Source organism: Crinia signifera, chromosome 3 (assembly GCF_055691185.1).
Source record: "Crinia signifera chromosome 3, ASM5569118v1, whole genome shotgun sequence".
Lineage (NCBI taxonomy): Eukaryota > Metazoa > Chordata > Amphibia > Anura > Myobatrachidae > Crinia > Crinia signifera.
The window spans coordinates 153,633,536-153,654,598 of record NC_139219.1 but is presented as its reverse complement, the minus strand read 5'-3'; the positions used below and the strand labels follow the sequence as shown (position 1 = coordinate 153,654,598).

The 21,063-nt window shown below is 46.6% G+C and overlaps 1 protein-coding gene across 2 annotated transcripts in view; it reads left to right on the top strand.

The window, feature by feature from the left end:
* Nucleotides 1–21,063, top strand: part of SLC18B1 (solute carrier family 18 member B1) — a 155,788-nt gene that overhangs the window by 99,800 nt on the left and 34,925 nt on the right. For both annotated transcript variants that reach the window (XM_083176779.1, XM_083176778.1), the window contains exon 10: nt 12,717–12,812. In XM_083176779.1, the coding sequence (XP_083032905.1) occupies nt 12,717–12,812 (96 nt within the window). The remainder of the gene's footprint in view (nt 1–12,716; nt 12,813–21,063) is intronic.

The window sequence follows — 21,063 nt, the reverse complement described above, 5'->3', positions numbered from 1 at the left end:
GACTGCACAGCGGGGGGAGCGCAATGAAGCCCCTTGCGGGCTCGCTGCGCTCGCCACGCTGCGGGCACGGTGGCGAGCTGCGCTCGCCACCTATTTTATTCTCCCTCTATGGGGGTTGTGGACCCCCACGAGGGAGCAGTCGGGATTCCGACGTCGGAGTAATGACTGTCGGAATCCCGACTGTCGGGGAGCCATCCGGCACCCCCTAAAACAGTCATCAGGACACCATAAAGGGGGAAATTTACTAGAGGAAATTTGTAAAAAAAAATAGGTGTATTTGTATCCAGAAATACACTTATTTTTGACATTTACTATCCCGAAAATACGGCAATTCGTATTCGTATTGATGTGCTATCAATACGAATTGCCGTATTTTCGGGATAGTAAATGTCAAAAATAAGTGTATTTCTGGATACAAATACACCTATTTTTTACAAATTTCCTTTAGTAAATTTCCCCCAAAAGGTCTAGGTTTTAAGTATATCTATGCTTGACCAAGGGTGGCTTAATTAGTTCCTCAGTCTAATTAAGATTTGAGGACCGTGTCTGGGAACTCCTGGCTTAGTACATAGACCCCTTTATGTATTCTTGTGACAAATCCTGTGTCATTGGACTCTAGCATCAGTCCGTTTTTTTTTATTTTGTACTAATTTATGCAGAAATCCATGTTATTGCCAAATATGAAAACATAATCTTTTATTGCTTAAATGACCTGTAGTACACAGGAATAAACGGTGATTCATGTATTATAAATGTGTCCTTGATTTAAACAATATTGATACAAGTAAAGTTTACGTTTTTTTCACAGTATATTTTTAAATTATAATTTTCATACTGTTACTAAATGAGGTTCTATAAACTGTAAACTAGTTCAATTAATGTTGAAGTGGAATTATATCGTGAGTTCAGCTGATGTGTGGTCTATTGTCGCCTTCATGCTCTATAATACAGATGTGTACTTTTATACCTAGCATCTGTATTCCATATATCTTTTTTAAGTTTCTTATATAGTGCAGAAAATTTTAATTTGCTCTATACAGTTAGAAACAATATTATTAAAAGTAAAAGAAAGTCTTAGAGGTAGAAAGGCCCTGTTTACAACTTACAATCTATAGGGAAATAGGCATTGATACACAAGGATAATGTAGGTGCAATCTATTGCATAATGTGCCACCACATAGCGAAGATGGTGGGCTGTATTATATAATCAGGGGTGGCGCTAGCCCCTCAGCACAGGATTCAGTGCAGGGAGACGCCGGGCAGGAGAGGTGCTCTCTCTGCTCTGCTGTCCTCTGTGGCTGCCAGATGGAGAGGCGGGGATTCCCCCAGGAAAGTGGGGGTGGAACTACAGGGGAGCAAGACTGATGAAAAAAGGAATGAGGAGAGGATGAGCTGCCAGCCTGAACTAGGTGAGTAAAGTGTGAGTGTACTATTGTTGACAACTGGTGTGGACATATGTGTAAGCAGCGCTACTACGGTCTGCAACTGGTGTTGGCATTACGTATAGGCAGTGCCACTACTTTCGGCAACTGGGGTGAACATTAGGTATAATCAGTGCCACTACTCTGACCAACTGGTGTGGGTGATATGTATAAGCAGCGTTACTTCTGTCAGTAACTGTGGATATATATATATATATATATATATATATATATATATATATATACATATATATATATATATATATATATATATAGACCAGAGAAAGACCACACTCTCACTATATAGTAGACAACTTGAGGGGTGTTCAGAAAGAGGAAAACATGTGTCACATGATCCTCAAATATACTCCAATTTTCCCTCCACACTGTTGCGGGGGGGAAAGCTGAACACTCTCCTTATGAACAATAAAGTCACTGATTCCGTGTAAAATCACAATAATCCATTTAATGTAACAGGTTAATTCCCATCTTGCTCCGACGTTTCGGTCTTTGCCCAGACCTTTATCAAGGAGCCTACAGCAATATATACAAAAAACAAATATCATCTAGATGTCCGCAAACACAATTTAGCAAGACATCACAGAGATACAGATAGTCAAAAAAAACGTTTTTACATACTTTAGCGATGAGACATCAGCGTTCAAATGAGGCTTTAACCACAGCCCTGGGGGAATCAGGAGCAGCCACAATGTAGGTCTGCCCTGGACAGGTTTAAATACCCTTATGTATCACGCTTAATGTGTTTAATTTGGCGCCGATAATTCAAATCAGCGCTACTGGTGTGCGTACGCACTTCCGGTAAAACCGGAAGTGCGTCACCCGGAAGCAACTCCCGGTGACACGCACATCTGAGCCGCACATTCGCCGGAGCTGCCGGCGGATGCGCATAATGCTCAATTGACACTGAAGCATATATGTAGATGGTTCTACCAGGCGGGCAGTTAGTGAACCGATGCGTTCGATTCGCTACAGCATATTATAGCGTATATCTGCGGGGATCTCGTATGTTGCATATAAGAGTTAAACATGGCGGATAATTTGGACCGCAGGTGGAACGCATGAGGTGTCTGCGCCACCTATGGGTGAAAAATCAGATAGCATGGATAGCAATAAATCTGGTTATGTAATATGCCGTGAATAAGTCCGCTGGGCTGTGGGATAAACCTATCATCATGTACTGGTATGAAACAACAATAAATCAAAAGAATTTTGTGACTAATCGTCAATAATAAATTATGAAACAATATACAACCACCAATAAATCAAAAGAATTTTGTGACTAATCGTCAATACTATATTATCATACCAATTGAGTTTTAGGTGTGATATTCATTCTGATTTAAGTTTTTATAGATTTTTAATTTTTTATTTTTATTGATTTTAATTATTTTTTTATTTTTTTATTTTATTTATTTATTTATTTACATTTAGTGGAGAGGTGTCATATAGAAGTGGTATACATATTAGAATGACACCAGGCCAATGGTGGTTGATTACTTGGCGGTTGCATGACAAGATGAAAATATATACAACAAATGACACATATGGGTTCTAGACCCTAGCATTATCAATAATGATCATCGGAGAGACAGTGTATGGGGAGCTGGACCTATGTCTTCTTCAATTTTTAAGAAAAATTGCTAGTGGGTTGTGTTCGTTAAGCCCACGCGGGGACAATGTGCCTAGTTGGTGAATCCACCTGCACTCCGTCTTCTTCAGAAGTAATCCTCGGTCACCACCCCTAGGAGGGGGGGGGACCCAGTCAATCAGCCTGCATCTCAAGGTCGCAATCTGGTGGCCTGCTGCTAAGAAGTGCCGAGGCACTGGAAGTTCAGCCTTCCCTGTTTCCAACGCAACCCTAATAGAGTTCCGATGGTTGGCCATCCTCTCACGGAATTTTCGTGTGGTCATTCCCACGTATGCTAGTCCACAGGGACAGTTGAGGAGGTAAATTACAAAGTCCATTTGACAATGTAAACGATAACGGATTTTGATGGGTTTTCCAGAGTGGGGGTGTGGAAAGGTGGGGCCAGATATCATGCTGTTGCACGTTGTGCACCCTGCGCAACGGAAACATCCCGGGCGCTTGGTGTGGAGCCAGGTTGTTTTCTGTTCAGATTTAGGATTCAGAGTGGGCCTCATTAATAACTGCTTTAAGTTGGGACCCTTCTTGTATGCGAACATCGGGGGGTCGTAGTGTTGTAATTTCAATGTGGGATCAGACTTCACTATTGGCCAATGTTTTTTTATGCTGTTGTTGATGTTACTTGAAGCGTGATTATAGGTGTTCACGTAAATCATCCTTTGTTTGACCTTTGGAGTGATGGTTTGCTCACGTCTTGTGGACTTCTGGATGTTTTTCTTTGCTTTATGGAGACATCGCTTAAGAGTCGCTGTTGGGTAGCCTCTATCTATAAAACATGAGGTCATCTCATCAATCTGTTTCTCCATGATGCTTGTGTTGGAGTTATTTCTAATGACTCTCATGTATTGAGATATGGGTAGATTCTCCTTCAAGGCGGGGGGGTGCTGGCTAGTTGTAAGCAGCAGCGTGTTCCTGTCTGTCTCTTTTCGGAAAAGACTGACTTGGATTTTGTTGTTAATCAAGGAGACATTAATATCTAGAAAGTTGATAGAGCAAACATCAATGGCGTGAGTAAATTTGATGGGAGAGTCCAGATTGTTTAGTTCAGTCATCATTGAGTTGAAGGTATCGATCGGGCCGTCCCAAATTAAGAAGACATCATCTATGAATCGTTTGTAAAACACAATTGATTCAATGTGTTTTGGTAGAATATGCGTTGTCTCGTAATTGTGCATGAATAGACCCGCATATGATGGAGCTAGGTTTGACCCCATTGCGGTTCCAGAAAGTTGAACATAGAATTTATCATTGTACATAAAGTGGTTACATGTGAGAATTAGGGTCGCCAATTGTATCAAAAAATCGGTGGGTGGATCAGCAACGTCTCTTGTGTCTAGTTTCCTACGTAACACCAACAAACCTTCATCGTGAGGAATTACCGTGTAGAGTGAGCACACGTCCATCGTTGCCAATTTCACTGAGCCGGTGATGTTTACTTGAAGTATTTTATCGATAAAGTCGGATGTGTCCCTTATGTAGGTACTGGTTGAGGTGACTAGAGGCTGTAATTGATGATCCAAGAAAATTGCCAGAGGTTGTAATAGTGATGACCGGGCTGATATAATTGGTCGCCCTGGGGGATCAGTATGGGATTTGTGGATTTTCACTAAGGAACAACATGATTTTCTCACAGTACCATTTCCAGTATGTCCGATTATATATACTCTTCCAAATATCCACAAATAATTGTCCAGTGGTAGCACACCCCCATGGTCTCATAGTGACTACACTACCTATACCCAACGGGGGGCCTTATTTTCACCCTTATCTACGCACAATCTCCCTGCCCTGTGCGTTTGACCAACCCCAACCTTGTATACCTCGGCACTTCTTAGCAGCAGGCCACCAGATTGCGACCTTGAGATGCAGGCTGATTGACTGGGTCCCCCCCCCTCCTAGGGGTGGTGACCGAGAATTACTTCTGAAGAAGACGGAGTGCAGGTGGATTCACCAACTAGGCACATTGTCCCCGCGTGGGCTTAACGAACACAACCCACTAGCAATTTTTCTTAAAAATTGAAGAAGACATAGGTCCAGCTCCCCATACACTGTCTCTCCGATGATCATTATTGATAATGCTAGGGTCTAGAACCCATATGTGTCATTTGTTGTATATATTTTCATCTTGTCATGCAACCGCCAAGTAATCAACCACCATTGGCCTGGTGTCATTCTAATATGTATACCACTTCTATATGACACTTATCCACTAAATGTAAATAAATAAATAAATAAAATAAAAAAATAAAAAAATAATTAAAATCAATAAAAATAAAAAATTAAAAATCTATAAAAACTTAAATCAGAATGAATATCACACCTAAAACTCAATTGGTATGATAATATAGTATTGACGATTAGTCACAAAATTCTTTTGATTTATTGGTGGTTGTATATTGTTTCATAATTTATTATTGACGATTAGTCACAAAATTCTTTTGATTTATTGTTGTTTCATACCAGTACATGATGATAGGTTTATCCCACAGCCCAGCGGACTTATTCACGGCATATTACATAACCAGATTTATTGCTATCCATGCTATCTGATTTTTCACCCATAGGTGGCGCAGACACCTCATGCGTTCCACCTGCGGTCCAAATTATCCGCCATGTTTAACTCTTATATGCAACATACGAGATCCCCGCAGATATACGCTATAATATGCTGTAGCGAATCGAACGCATCGGTTCACTAACTGCCCGCCTGGTAGAACCATCTACATATATGCTTCAGTGTCAATTGAGCATTATGCGCATCCGCCGGCAGCTCCGGCGAATGTGCGGCTCAGATGTGCGTGTCACCGGGAGTTGCTTCCGGGTGACGCACTTCCGGTTTTACCGGAAGTGCGTACGCACACCAGTAGCGCTGATTTGAATTATCGGCGCCAAATTAAACACATTAAGCGTGATACATAAGGGTATTTAAACCTGTCCAGGGCAGACCTACATTGTGGCTGCTCCTGATTCCCCCAGGGCTGTGGTTAAAGCCTCATTTGAACGCTGATGTCTCATCGCTAAAGTATGTAAAAACGTTTTTTTTGACTATCTGTATCTCTGTGATGTCTTGCTAAATTGTGTTTGCGGACATCTAGATGATATTTGTTTTTTGTATATATTGCTGTAGGCTCCTTGATAAAGGTCTGGGCAAAGACCGAAACGTCGGAGCAAGATGGGAATTAACCTGTTACATTAAATGGATTATTGTGATTTTACACGGAATCAATGACTTTATTGTTCATAAGGAGAGTGTTCAGCTTTCCCCCCCGCAACAGTGTGGAGGGAAAATTGGAATATATATATATATATAGTCTGTAGGTTGCTCGGCACTCTGTATGAAGAAGCAACTGCGAACCGGTGCCTTCCTGAATATTGCTATATGTAGACAGGATCCGGGGGGCCTTGGACTTTTTTGAAGAAATTTTATCAAAGATGCAGTTCAAAACATAGCAATAGTCGTCAACGTTTTGAGACTGCTAGAGTCTCGTCCTCTGGACGTGCGCTGAAAAGTGCAAGGTGCAAGTGCATATAGCAAGGGAGAATACAGAGCCGTTAGGCTCTCTTACCTTATAAGTGCTGCGTGTGTGTAGGAGACGCTGTTCCCCGCCGTCAGAACTGAACGCTCAGCTTCCGGGTGTGTGGCTCCGCCTCTGTGACGTGGCCGTTGCCTAGACACCATTAGATGCTGTGTGTCTGGGTTCTCCAGGGTCTGGGGGAAGCCATTCTCGTAGGACCAGCTCAAAACTGCTGGAAAATAAGTGAAAAATACGTGCATAATCAAAACTTAAAAACGTGTTTATAGCAGCATTAAAACACATTGGCAGCGTTAAACAAGTATATGGGTACCATTTGGACCGGGTTTTGGGTCATCTGTGAGAGGTCCAATTGCACACTCTCTATAGGTGCGGGGGCGGGCAGCTTGCATCCACTGCACTTTCCCCGTTCACGTCACATCATGATACAAATACATATACAATTGGTAAATCATTACATATAGCTATATATGTTTGTTTGACGATATGTATCATGTGTATTGGTTAATCCAAGGCAATACAAAGAATGTTTTATGAGTGGATGTTATACTGATAATATATTGTTTTGTTTTATTTTTGGGCAGAGAAATGGCTCTGCTGACAACTTAAGACATTTTAAATAAATGAGTTCCAGGCGATTTTTTTCATTTAATCCTGTTGGTGCCAGCGCGTTGTCGGAATATCCATGCCGACTCACGCTGTGTCAACAGCTTCTGTCGATCCCCTCCCCGTGGGAGTGGAGGGATGTGATCTATGATCATGCTTTTCAAGCTTTCCAATTTGTGGCCACACTGTTTAAAATGCTTGGCCACTGGCTGCTCTATTTTGTCACCACTAATGCATGCTTTTATAGCTGAGCGGTGCAGCGCCATGCGCTCCCTGAACGTCCTGATAGTTTGTCCCACATAATACTTGCCGCAAGGGTATATGATTATGTATATAATGTATTGGGACTTACAGGTTACCACGTGATTTATTCTGTATTTTTGTCCTGTACTATGATGATTAAATTCAGAACCTGCTAGCATCGTGCTACATGTAGTGCGAATGGACGAATTATGAGATTGCGGATCAAAATCGGAATGTGCATATTTGCTTAGAAATGCTTGGTGTGGATCTGTTTTGGTTGAAACTACATTCTGGAAATAGGCCTGCCTGTTTTTGGCCCAAAATGCACGGTGCTTTCACCGATCGAGCTGTTGTAGCACCGTACATTTTTGGTGTACGCCCATGTTTATGCCCAGTTTTCCTCATTATTCCGGCCGCTCCCCCATGCCGCCCACAATGACCATACTCTTGCGGACAGGTTTTTTCGGACGGAGAGACCCGTCCGTTAGCGGTGTGAGGTCGCCGCACATGCGCATTGCGACAGCTACCATGCGCAGATGAAAAAAAAAACAGATCCGCCCGTATACGGTCCCACCGTACCAAGCAGAATAAACCCCTAAGTCACATCACAAATTCAACGTTGTTACATAATGCATATTCAATATATATACTCCAGTCTGCTGCAATGATATGAGCATGATGTGCATGCATAATCCCTAAACCACAGCAATATCCTACTATAATATACATGACCCTTAATTCAAAGAAAGCAGGATAGTAACACATTTTCATTTAACCCTTTAGGAATAATAGCGACAATATGTAAAATCCCCAAATTTTCTTTTTTATTAATGCCAGATTGCGATCCACCCACGTCTCGGGGACTGGCAAGTGTGTGTTTTAGGATGGTGAATTGCTGAGCCACTGGCTGTTCACTGGTACCAATCATAACGGCAGCTTTAATTTCAGACCTATGAGCTGTTATGCGCTCCTTTAATTTACATATTAGCATACAGATTAGCGTTGCATCAGAGTTGACTAATGGCCAAGATTTTTTAACCACTTTGGCGATCAAATCAGAATGGTTGTTAAATCTAGTTACAAAAGGTAACCATTTATCAAGAGACATCTTATCTCGATGATGGGTAAGGAGAACACGCCTCGGCATGAACAAAACTTTTTCTTTGATTTTAAGAAGGCCACTCTTTTCTTAACAAAATTTGTCAATGAGGACATCTATTTGTGCACTCCCAGTATGAAGATTATCATAATCCTACAGATTCTGATCATATTTAGCTTTTTAGGATGGCAACTAGCCCTGTGTAGCATTGTGTTTCTATCAGTAACTTTTGTATAAACAGTAGTAGACAAATCCAATTTATTACATGACACTAATACAGTACATCAAGATAATAATCTGATGTTGGCTCATGTTCACTCTTAATTTTACAGTGCTAATGGATGCATTATGACCATCGATAATAGACCTGAATGAATCTCTGGTATTATAGCAAATTAAAAATAAGTCAATCAAGTGTGTGTAAAATAAAATATTGGAACTAATACTGGCATCTGAAAAGAAAATATCATCCTCAACATCTAACATAAAGCAATTGGCATAACTTCGTGCCACCAAAGCTGCCCATGGCACAACCAGACAGCTGTACATAATAAATACCATCAAACAAAAAATACATTTTAGTCAAAACAAAAGATATTAACTAACAAAACCAATGAATGCCGAAGTATCAATAAGTAAAAAATGACAATGCTGCTGTATGATCGGCTGCAGTACCTAATCCAGAAATACCACCGAGGGTTGTAATGACGACCCCAGGGCCGAAATAATTGGACAACCGGGGGGCAGCACAATTCTCTCATGCACTCTAGTATAGATATGAAGTATAGATTAGTGTGTAACAGGAAATTCAGGTATCAAGACATCTTCAGGCTCATCAGAGATCAATTTACTGTCTTTACAATGGATTAGAAATTCACTGAGCTCTTCTTTGTTTTTGGTCAGGTCCCCTTTAAGAATACAGTAAGTCGCTGTGTCATTGAGTTGGCATAGGATTTCAGATCCTGCAGAATGATATTACACCTTTATTGGCGGGTCTTATGATCAAGTTTTCATTGCTAGCCAATGTTTTGAGAGCATTACATTCCAGTGTAGTAAAATTGGAGATCTTTTGTTTATTTTTAGTTATTTGTTTTACATCTTGATTCGACCGAAAGTTTTAATGCATGCATTTGTAGAATTCCAATACAGACTCTCATAACTACAGTCCATCATGAATGCAGCTGCAAGGCCAATCTTCCTAGCCAGACATTCATCATCTGCAAAGCTACTGTGTCAGTCACTTAAGTGGTTACCTGCATTCTACCGTACTCAATACAAAATCCTTTTACTTACACACAAACCCATAAACCAAACTACACCAACATACATCTTTTCTCTTATCTCAAAATATCTTCCATCCTGACCTCTACGCTCCTCACAAGATCTGCATCTCTCATCCACACTCATTACTCGCTCCCAAGCTCATTACTCGCTCCCAAGCACAATAAGACTCTCTTCCAGTCTCCAAACCTAGAAGCGTTGCCTGAAAACTCACCTCTTCATGCAAGCTTATCAAATTCCAGAGCCAGTCACTTAACCTTCATATACCATTCCGTTCTAATCACATCCCCACTATACAGTCCACACATATAAACTCTTTTCTTCACATTTTCCATCCTACTAACCCATGGCCAAACTGCTGGGTCACCGTATCTTACAGCACACCTGGAACCTTTGCATTCTGGTGGACTTTATTCAATTAATAATATCTATCCTTGTGTATCAATGCCTATTTCCCTATAGATTGTAAGTTTGCGAGCAGGGCCCTCATACCTTTGCTTGTCTGTAAATACCCAGTTTGTTGTATCACTGTCTCCCTTGTAAAGCGCAACGGAATATGCTGTGGTACTTGTTTCCTAGCACAGTGCCCATCAGGTCCCATCGCATACCTTAACTTAAGGTATGCGATGGGACCCGACCGACCCAATTTCTGGCTTTTTTTTGAGGTTTCCCGACAAATGTAAAATCGGGTCCATCGCATGCCATTATAATGGCATGCGATGCGACCGACCCGATTTTACATTTTAAGTATTGTATGTAATGTTAAATTTCTATGTAAAATCGGGTCCATTGTATGCCATTATAATGGCATACAATGCGACCAATGCGATGGACCCGATTTTACATAGGAACCAATGTTAAATGGCCTCCCATACCCAATTTTTTATTGTATACCCAGCCTGATGGGTAATTTGTATGTCAAATGCCCCCCCCCCCCCATTGTTAACGCCACCCCACGATGAACGCCAACCCGAAGCGTGGCGAGCGGCGGCGGCGGTACGCGTCCTCCGACCTTTTCATACCCCCACTATCCACGTCGGCGTGGAGTTGATTTTATATAGTGTGGCGAGCGCACCGAGCCCGAAGCGTGGCGAGCAGACACGTAATACCTGTGAAGTAATGTGCATCCCCTCGCGGGGCTCGCTGCGCTAGCCATGCTTCGGGCTCGGTGGCTCGCTGCGCATTGTTTTAATTGCGGAGGAATAGAAGGCGGATTTGCATTATATACACTTGGCTGAGCTTTATTAGCATAATATTCTTTAAGTATTTTGTCTTATTAATTTGAATTCCTCGATCTGGTACTCCAAATCATCAACTGACCTGGACAGTACAAATGACAGGCCTTTTTGCAATAAGTTGGTTTCAGAGGCAGGGAGTTCATATGAATAATAAAAAATAAAGTCCTCTGAAGTAATTGATGTTTCATGCTTTTTCCTTTTTGCCTTTTCCTCTGGCCGCCTCTTCGTGTGCGTCTCATACCCCTGTAGGGTTTTCGCGAGTAACTATGGGTGGTAACTCTAAAGCAGTGGTTCCCAACCTTTTTTTGTCTCCCGTACCCCTTGATTAGACTTTTCATTTATGAGTACCCCCTCGTGTGAAATCACCCCCACCCATCTCTCCACACAAAATAACATTTGTAACCCGGAACTGGCACACTGGGAGCTGCTGCTTGGCACAACTAAAGCCACAGTGTATGAGTATTGACCCCTGCGGGTAGATTTGTGGAGACGGACAGGACAGGCCTGCTCTGTATATGTGACTTGATCAGACCTCAGCGCTGCACCTCCCGTGCCGGAAACCACTCGCAGCCGCAACCTCTCACACAGCAGTTACCTCCATTTGGCGTTACTGCGGCCGCCTGCCTACATTCCGCTGCCAGGCTCCACTAAAGTAAGGGGGACAGGGGCAGTTTTATTTTAGGGATGCCAATCACGGGATCCCAGGAATCCCACCTGCAACCCATTGGTAAACCCTGGTGGTTCTCCACCTGCAACCCATTGGTAAACACGGTGGTATTCATAATCAAGTTCGACTTTATGCAATTTTTCCCTTTTTTTTTTATTTCACTTATTCACGTTTGTAAACTGCAATTTGTTTGCTCAGTTTGTCTATGCAGTCTGTCTCAGGATAATATCTGCCGTTCCTGATCCTAAATCCACAAGGTATTTTTTGTGGTTTTGTAATAATGAAATAGCGTGATCAATAAAATCAGCCTCCTTTTTTATATTAATCAAATCTTGAAAGAGAATATCAGTGGAAATAGTTTCAGGTGCATCACTCAAACACTTTTTGTGTAAAACACTTTCAGCATCAGTGTCTGAGAAACAGAATGTAACTGGGAATCATGCAGGATTAAAAGGCAATTCCTCAGTGCCATACTCAGCCATCCTCCTAAGTGTGGTGATCGATTATATGTACTAGATCAGTGGTTCCCAACCCTGGTCCTCAAGTACCCCCAACAGTGCACATTTTCCAGGTCACCCAGCAGGTGCACAAATAATTCAGGCACATTTTAAAAGATCCACAGGTGGAGCTAATTATGTCACTTGTGATTCTGTGTAGAGAACTGGAAAATGCGCACTGCTGGGGGTACTTGAGGACCAGGGTTGGGAACCACTGTACTAGATTAACACCGACAAATAAACGAAAAATGTGTATTAAAACCGTCCCAATCAGCTAGGTGCTTCCTGTAGACCACAAATGGTGATGGTGCCTTGACAGAACCGACTTCCCAATGTATTTGCAGAAGATTCAATTATAGCATATCATAATATTAGGCACTCGAAGTAATAGACAAGAACGTATTGTATTGGTATGGAATGCGAATAATCTGTATTATGCGACTAACTTCTTTTTTTGTTTTGCAGTAAACTCTGGCTGTTTGTTCTAGTTCTGGTTTTGGATGGATTGTGTATTGGACTATCTTGTATACCAGTGTTTCCAGAAATGATCAGCTGTGCACTGTAAGTGTTGTGGTGTTACATTCAGCATGTTTTAACCCCGCAATATAAAAAGGACATCCTAGAACTGGAAAGTCCAAAGAAGAGCAACAAAGCTATAAATTCACCATCGGTACTCTCATGCTTAACAGACCTTAACACTTAAATTGCTAACTTATCTAAAAATAACGACACGGACACAAGTGCTGGCGTTTCAAAATAATGAATGTCAAATTTATTTTTGACAACAGACTAAACTATATATATATATATTGGTGGCGGCACTAAAGAACGGTCAGACTAAAGAAAGGGGGTGGGTTAGGATCACCATACCATTCACACACCACTGGTGACCAACTCTCCCAGCCACCACCCGGGTCGGTGGTGGCAGCCATCTTCCGTGCATAGAAGTATGGCTCGTGACAATCGATGCCTGGAGAGCTCACCCACTAACCTACACACATTCCATCTACACAATTGACCGTTCTTTAAGGCCGCCCAGGTGAAGAAATAGAGACAGAAAGTAGGGATGGGAGGGTGGGAAAACTTTCCAGAGAGGAAGCTGACTCCTGATCACAAGACCCTCTACCCTGCTAAAACTCCTCCCTTGACACCCATTGGCTGCCAGCCGCAGCCCTATCTGTCCCCACTGTTAGATCCTCCCAGCATGAAATCCCCTAGGTGATTTATGTCACCTCTAGCTTAATCAGCCATCAGTATTCCTTAAATTCACCATCGGTACTCTCATGCTTAACAGACCTTAACACTTAAATTGCTAACTTATCTAAAAATAACGACACGGACACAAGTGCTGGCATTTCAAAATAATGAATGTCAAATTTATTTTTGACAACAGACTAAACTATATATATATATATATTGGTGGCGGCACTAAAGAACGGTCAGACTAAAGAAAGGGGGTGGGTTAGGATCACCATACCATTCACACACCGCTGGTGACCAACTCTCCCAGCCACCACCCGGGTCGGTGGTGGCAGCCATCTTCCGTGCATAGAAGTATGGCTCGTGACAATCGATGCCTGGAGAGCTCACCCACTAACCTACACACATTCCATCTACACAATTGACCGTTCTTTACCGCCGCCCAGGTGAAGAAATAGAGACAGAAAGTAGGGATGGGAGGGTGGGAAAACTTTCCAGAGAGGAAGCTGACTCCTGATCACAAGACCCTCTACCCTGCTAAAACTCCTCCCTTGACACCCATTGGCTGCCAGCCGCAGCCCTATCTGTCCCCACTGTTAGATCCTCCCAGCATGAAATCCCCTAGGTGATTTATGTCACCTCTAGCTTAATCAGCCATCGGTGTTCCTTAAATTCACCATCGGTACTCTCATGCTTAACAGACCTTAACACTTAAATTGCTAACTTATCTAAAAATAACGACACGGACACAAGTGCTGGCGTTTCAAAATAATGAATGTCAAATTTATTTTTGACAACAGACTAAACTATATATATATATATATTGGTGGCGGCACTAAAGAACGGTCAGACTAAAGAAAGGGGGTGGGTTAGGATCACCATACCATTCACACACCGCTGGTGACCAACTCTCCCAGCCACCACCCGGGTCGGTGGTGGCAGCCATCTTCCGTGCATAGAAGTATGGCTCGTGACAATCGATGCCTGGAGAGCTCACCCACTAACCTACACACATTCCATCTACACAATTGACCGTTCTTTACCGCCAAGCCAGGCCCTAAGCCGCAGCACCGCCACCAACACAAGAAAACGCTCAGCACCAAACTCTTAACCACAAAAACAAATCTGCCAGGAACATAGCCATTCCTTCTGGGCTCAAATGTACACCATCCTCCCTATAAAGCTCTTCCCTCCGAAAAATGATGCCATCATGCCGGATGACACCACCTCCATTCTCCAAAACATATCTCTCTACAGCTGCATTCACCTTTTTGCGAGAACTATCCACCCGAGGGCAAGATCGTGCCGACCTCCACACGCGCCTGGGCACCATGGCTGACCAAACTAGTTTGCAGTCTGTCCACGCCTGTGCCACAATATGCAAGTCCCGGATGATAAGGGACCGCAGCTCTAAAGTCGTACATTGCCCAACATCATTTCCACCTAAATGTACGATCAGCACCCTGGGGGTGCCATAGCTCTGCATGGCCCTTGACAGGTGTTCCTGCAATGCACACCAACGCATGCCTCTCACGCCCAGCCACCGCACCATTCTTGCTTCCGGATACATGCACACGTCTGATGCCCCGGGCGATCTTGCTGCCCAATAGACATACGAATGGCCCATGACCCACACGCTCCTGACATCTCGCCGACCTGCAACAGCGTATAACATTATTGAACATCGCCGACAAATACAAAACTCAACACAAGCATTCGAGAGGGGAAAAGATAAAAAGTTTTTTGGACCATGGCACCAGATCTTGAGGCACAAAACACACAAACCCCCGGAGTAATCTATCAGGTACGCCTTGACAAATTAGAGATCAGCCGAATTGTGCCCCCGGGGGAAATGTGAACACACCTCAAGACCCCCACAGTAGGTTGGCGAGTGCTTATGCATCTAGTGAACCATGATCCGGTAAAGTGACAGCAAGAGTTGGCCGAATGTACCTGCGAAAGACTGCGGAGCGCCATCGGCCCAGAGACTGAATCTCTGCGTCGGAGCGGCCCCCCGCAGCTGCAGACGTAGCAGCCCCGATCCTAAAGGAATGAGACCCAAACTCCTTTGGATCGAGGCCCAAGGCCCCCAGCGCCCGGCTCAAGACATGACAAAATTGGTACCTGGTAAGCGGTGACCCATCCTCATGCATCAACCACGCCCCCGTGTGGTCGGGGCGTACCAGCTGGAAGGCCAGGGCCATTTCCACCGGACATACCCCTTCCACCGGACATGGGAGCAGTGACAGCCACCGCCCCCTCCCAGCCTGGTCAGTCTTGGACCGTCGCATGTGACACAGCACAGAATCCCTTTGGACCACCACATCGGCCACGTCCAAAGGCGACGGGGCGTTCTTACGCGGTGCCACCAGCTCCCCTATCCGAAAGGCCCCGTGATACGCCATTGCGTATGCCATCCGAAACAACATCACCTCGTATCGTGGGTAGCATATGTCCCGGAGGGCACCCAGCAGCGGTGGGAGCAGTGCAATATCAATCGGACGCCTACGGTCGGAGACTACCGGAGTGGCCCGCTGCCAGCCCCTCAAAGCCCTAGAAACCAAAAACGACTTAGACGGGTCAGCACGACCATACAAAGCAGAGAAAAAGGAAACCCCCGAAAGCACCCGCCTAACAGCGGCAACAGAATAATTTGATGAATACAGATGCCAAACGAAAGACACCATAGCTGCCCTAGGCGTCTTACCTGCCTGCTCGGAGGATAGCCTGAAACGCTCCCACTCAAGCCACCCTTCCTGGTAGCATCGCAAAGTCCTGGGTGCGATGGCCCGCATGGCTAAGCCCTCCATGCCGGCCTGATCATCTGCCAAACATAAGGGAGACAGGGTTCACCAAACATGCCAGCATCAGGGGCCAAGGCATGAAACCGCGCCCAATCCCCCCTAGAAAGCGCATCCGCTATGGAATTCTCTACTCCCGGCACATGTTTGGCCACGAACTGGATGTTCAAAAGCAAGCAACGTAACACCAAACGCGACAGCAGCCGCAGCACTGGAAGAGAGGAGGAGCCCTGACGATTTATGGCCTGGACCACCCCTAAATTATCGCACCAGAAAACTATGGATGCATTTTTCAGGCTATCCCCCCACAGTTCAAGTGCCACCACTATAGGAAACAATTCTAGCAGCAGCAAATTTTTTGTGAGGCCCTCGGCAAACCACTCCACAGGCCATGGTTCAGCGCACCATGCCCCGTGCAGGTAGGCCCCAAAACCAATCCCGCCGGCCGCATCTGTGAACAGTTCCAATTGAGCACTGCTACGGCGCGGAGCCGGCCATATCAATACTCCATTGAAACGTTCCAAAAAGGAGCTTCAAATTCGGAGATCCCTTTTCAGCTCAGCGGATAAGCGTACAAAATGCATCGGGATCCGGATGCCCGCCATGGCGCGTTCGAGTTTTCTGCAGAAAACTCGACCCATGGGGATCACCCGGCATGCAAAATGTAGCAAACCTAGCAGCGACTGCAGCTGGCGCAACCTAAGCTTACCCGCGCACAGAGCTACCGAGACTGCCCCTTGTAGCCGTTCAAGCTTATCAAGGGGAAGCCTGCAGCAGCCGCGTATCGATCTCTATGCCTAGAAAAGAGAGACAAGTGGCCGGCCCCTCCGTTTTTCCGGCAGCAATGGGCACCCCGAAAAACCCAAACAACCTCTGGACTATCCCCAGCAGCGCCCCGCAACGTGGTGATCCAGCCGGACCCACGCATAGGAAATCATCCAGGTAATGCGCTAGGCCCTGCTCCCCCGACTCCCTTTGCGCACACCAATGTAGGAAGGTGCTGAATTGTTCGAAGTATGCGCATGAGATCGAACAGCCCATGGGCAGGCACCTATCCACGTAAAAACCCGTGGGTAGCCGAAAGCCCATGAACCGGAACGAATCCGGATGCAGCGGCATGAGTCGGAAGGCCGACTCCACGTCGATCTTTGCGAGCAAAGCCCCTGCGCCAAAACCCCTCACAATGTCCAAAGCCTGCTCAAAGGACTGATAGGTGACTCGGCACAACTCCTCAGGAATTGCGTCGTTCACCGATGAGCCCGGTGGGTGGGACAGATGTTGGATAAGCCGAAACTTACCCGCCTCCTTTTTTGGGACCACCCCCACCGGGGAAAGCACTAGCTCCCCGACGGGGGGAGCCGCAAAAGGTCCCACCATCCGCCCCAAAGCAACTTCTTTTGCCACTTTTTCCAGCACCACTTGAGGCATGTCTACTGCGGACTTCAAGTTCCTGGGGGATCCCGTGTTAACCTCGCCTCTAATGGGCAGGCGAAAGCCAAACCGGAAACCATCCCCCAGGAAGGCCGCACTGGCTTTGTCCGGGTATTCGCTCAGCCATCTGGCCATGCGATCTACCCGGACCGGGGAGGGGGCCTTATTGCTGAGCAGCCCCGGCACCAGGCCTGGGTGGGATTCCCCCCTGCCGCCCCCTGTTGCAATCCCTGACCGGGTGGGGACCCCAGCAGCGGGCGCAGGCATGCTTGAATCTACAGCGCGCTCCCAAGTTGCATCCCACCCCATTAAACCCAAAACATCTGCCCGCGGGTGCGCTACCCGCGCCACCACGAAAGGGCGCATTAGCCCGACGAGCCACCACGCCTGCAGCTGGCGGCGTGGGGGGAGGGGGAGGGGTAGGAGGGGGAGGTGCCTCAGAGGATACCGGTCTCTTCCCAACCCACAGCTCTACATCTTTGCAACCGAAATCTATGATGAACGACCCCGACTGCTTGTGCCGGAAGTCCTCATCATAGGATTTCCACGCCGTGCCGCCATCCGACATGAACATTTCGTGTATCATATGCATATAACGCACCATGTTCATGTGCTCCTCCGGCCTAGTCTCTAGGTAGCAGGCGGCAAACATGAACAGCCCCGATTGCCATCTTTGATAACTACAATAGGCGGCCTCCCCTATACCCCCTTTCCGCTTCGCCGTGCGGTAGTCTTTTTCCGCCTGCGCAGTCAGAGTGAAAAAATTCACATATTTTCCCTCATTAATCCGTTCGCGCACGCTCTGTCGCAAACCGCGGCATACCGCCGTGTATTCGCAGCGCACTACGTTCCCTTTTGGGAAAAATGGTGAACCAGAGCTCCCGCTGGTTGACCGAGAATATCTGCGTCGCCGCCTAGAATGCCGATGTCTACGCCTAGACCTACGGCCCCCCTCTTCCTCCGATGTCACCGAATTGGACCCGGAGGAAGAAGAGGACGTGCGCGACTTCCGCCTGCGCCGCTTTTTCTTACTCGCAGTCTTACCTGCTGTTCCTGCCACGGCGACAGCCATCGTCTGTTCCATCGGGCCGGATGCCTCCCCCGCAACGGCCGGGACACCAGGCGTAGCCGCGTCTTCCTCTCGCGGAGTCACCCGATCAGCCGTGGAAGTGGTAGCGACCGCGCTCCGCGGTAGGGACCCGCTGGAAAGCAGCGTAGGGGAACTAGGCGCCCTTGGGGGGGATCTCGATGAGTTGTGGCTCAGCAGCGGGACTAGCACGGACACCAACTGCTGCCACCTATCCTCCGCCGGAACTGTCTCTCTGGGTTGCTGTGCCGGCAGAGCCAAAGCCCGTGACACAGGTGGCCTTAGGGTACCCACCCCCCTTCCGCGCCTGGACAATAGCCTAGCTCTCCTCAACCACTGTCGCCTGGCCGCCTGCAAAGGTGACACCCCCACACTAGCCGAGGAGGGGGGCGGGTTCACCGCCTCCCCTGTAACCCCTGCGGCCCCTGGGACCTGATGCAGCCTAAACCCCCTGCTATTCAACCTGCTGGCCAACAGGGGTAATTGCAATGGGCGGCCAGCAGGTGGGGGAGTTGTCATGGCTGTGGGCCTAGCTCTAGCCAGCCGGCTAGCCAGCAGGGGAATGCCTGAAGGGCGCCCTGCCGCATGCCCTGGGACCCCCTGCCCTGGGGTAACCCACAGTGCCTGCCCTTGCCTGCCCCCCGGCGCCTGATCTACAGTGCCGCCGTCTGACATATCTGAATTCTCCCCCTGCGCATGCGCCGCCACGGGCCTAGCGCCCGCAGCAGTGCCTCTCCCTGGCCGCCTGGATGTTATAACGCTGCCTCGCGCAGCACGGCTGCGAGCCCCCCTCCCGCCCCGTCCCCGCTGTATCAATGCCGCGGCCGAGCGCCCTGGCCTGGCCGTGTCAGCGCTGCCGCCCGCGTCATCAGCGGGGGACGCGCGCGACCGCCCAGCACCCGCGCCAGTACTCCTGACTGACGCTCGACCCCTCCCGGCACCCCGCCGCAAGCCCTGGTCGGCTCTGGCAGCGGGCAGCACCGCAGGTGAGTCCAGGCCGTCAGCCAGGCGGGCGGGGGGTCTAACAGCGCGTGTTGGACGGGGCATCCTCCACTAAGCTCCGTCCTCCTCCCCTCACAATTTAACCTCTCTGGTGCTACACTAACTTAGGGACAGAGTAGAAAGTATGAGGGACAGCTTAGAGATAAAGGAAACAGATTTAGAAAACAGATGTGAATAGGAAAAAGGAAGATTAGTACTAACCCCGAGGGAGCAGCAGCTAAAGCGACCTACCAGGGAGGAAAAACTTTCCAGAGAGGAAGCTGACTCCTGATCACAAGACCCTCTACCCTGCTAAAACTCCTCCCTTGACACCCATTGGCTGCCAGCTGCAGCCCTATCTGTCCCCACTGTTAGATCCTCCCAGCATGAAATCCCCTAGGTGATTTATGTCACCTCTAGCTTAATCAGCCATCGGTGTTCCTATAGAGGGGTTGGAGAATTTAATCTATGAAGACATATTGAACAAATTGGGATTATTTATGCTAGAAAAGAGACGTTTAAGGGGACAAATGCTAAACATGTACAATGAGATTGGGCATGTGGGTATGAGTTTAGACTAGAGGAAAGAAGATTTTGTTCCATTAGAAGGAAAACTTTTTTTTTTACAGTAAGGGTAGCCAAATTGTGTAATGGTGTGTACACACGTTAGATGTGCCTTAAGATCCTATCCACAATCTGATCAGATAGGATAGTGGATAGGATCTTAAGGCACATCCGATTTGCATCCTATCTTGACTATATAGGCCCTTATTCTGATCTGTGCGGATATTCCCGCATTCTTACGGAGCGGTCCGCACGCCACGGTGTTTTGCCGCATGCGGCCATCGTCCGTAGAAACGCCCACGTGTCCTCCGCATTCGGACGGACTCACTCTTTAAGAACAGGGCGTGTTTACGGACGACATACAAACCATGCGTGTGCGGGAGAAACACTCCGATTCGGCACGGTATTACAGAGTATTACAGAGTATGCTCGGGAATACCGCATCCGAACGGGAGCCAAGCGGTGCTACCGCACGTAAGCGGAGGATTTACGCCAAACAACCCACTATGAAGTATCTTCTGCAAGACATCACATGACCCACTTATTCAATTACCTATCCTCATAAAAAACTGCTTATTTGGAATTGGAATCAATTAGATTCCAATATATCCTTACAAGCATGCCTAACACATGCATAGCACACATTAACCCTTACAGCAATTGAAGTGCAATGGTTTCAATTAAAGCACTGACAAGCGTCCTATTAGTGAGTAATGAGTAAAGGAGTAGATTGTTATTGGGTTCAGGT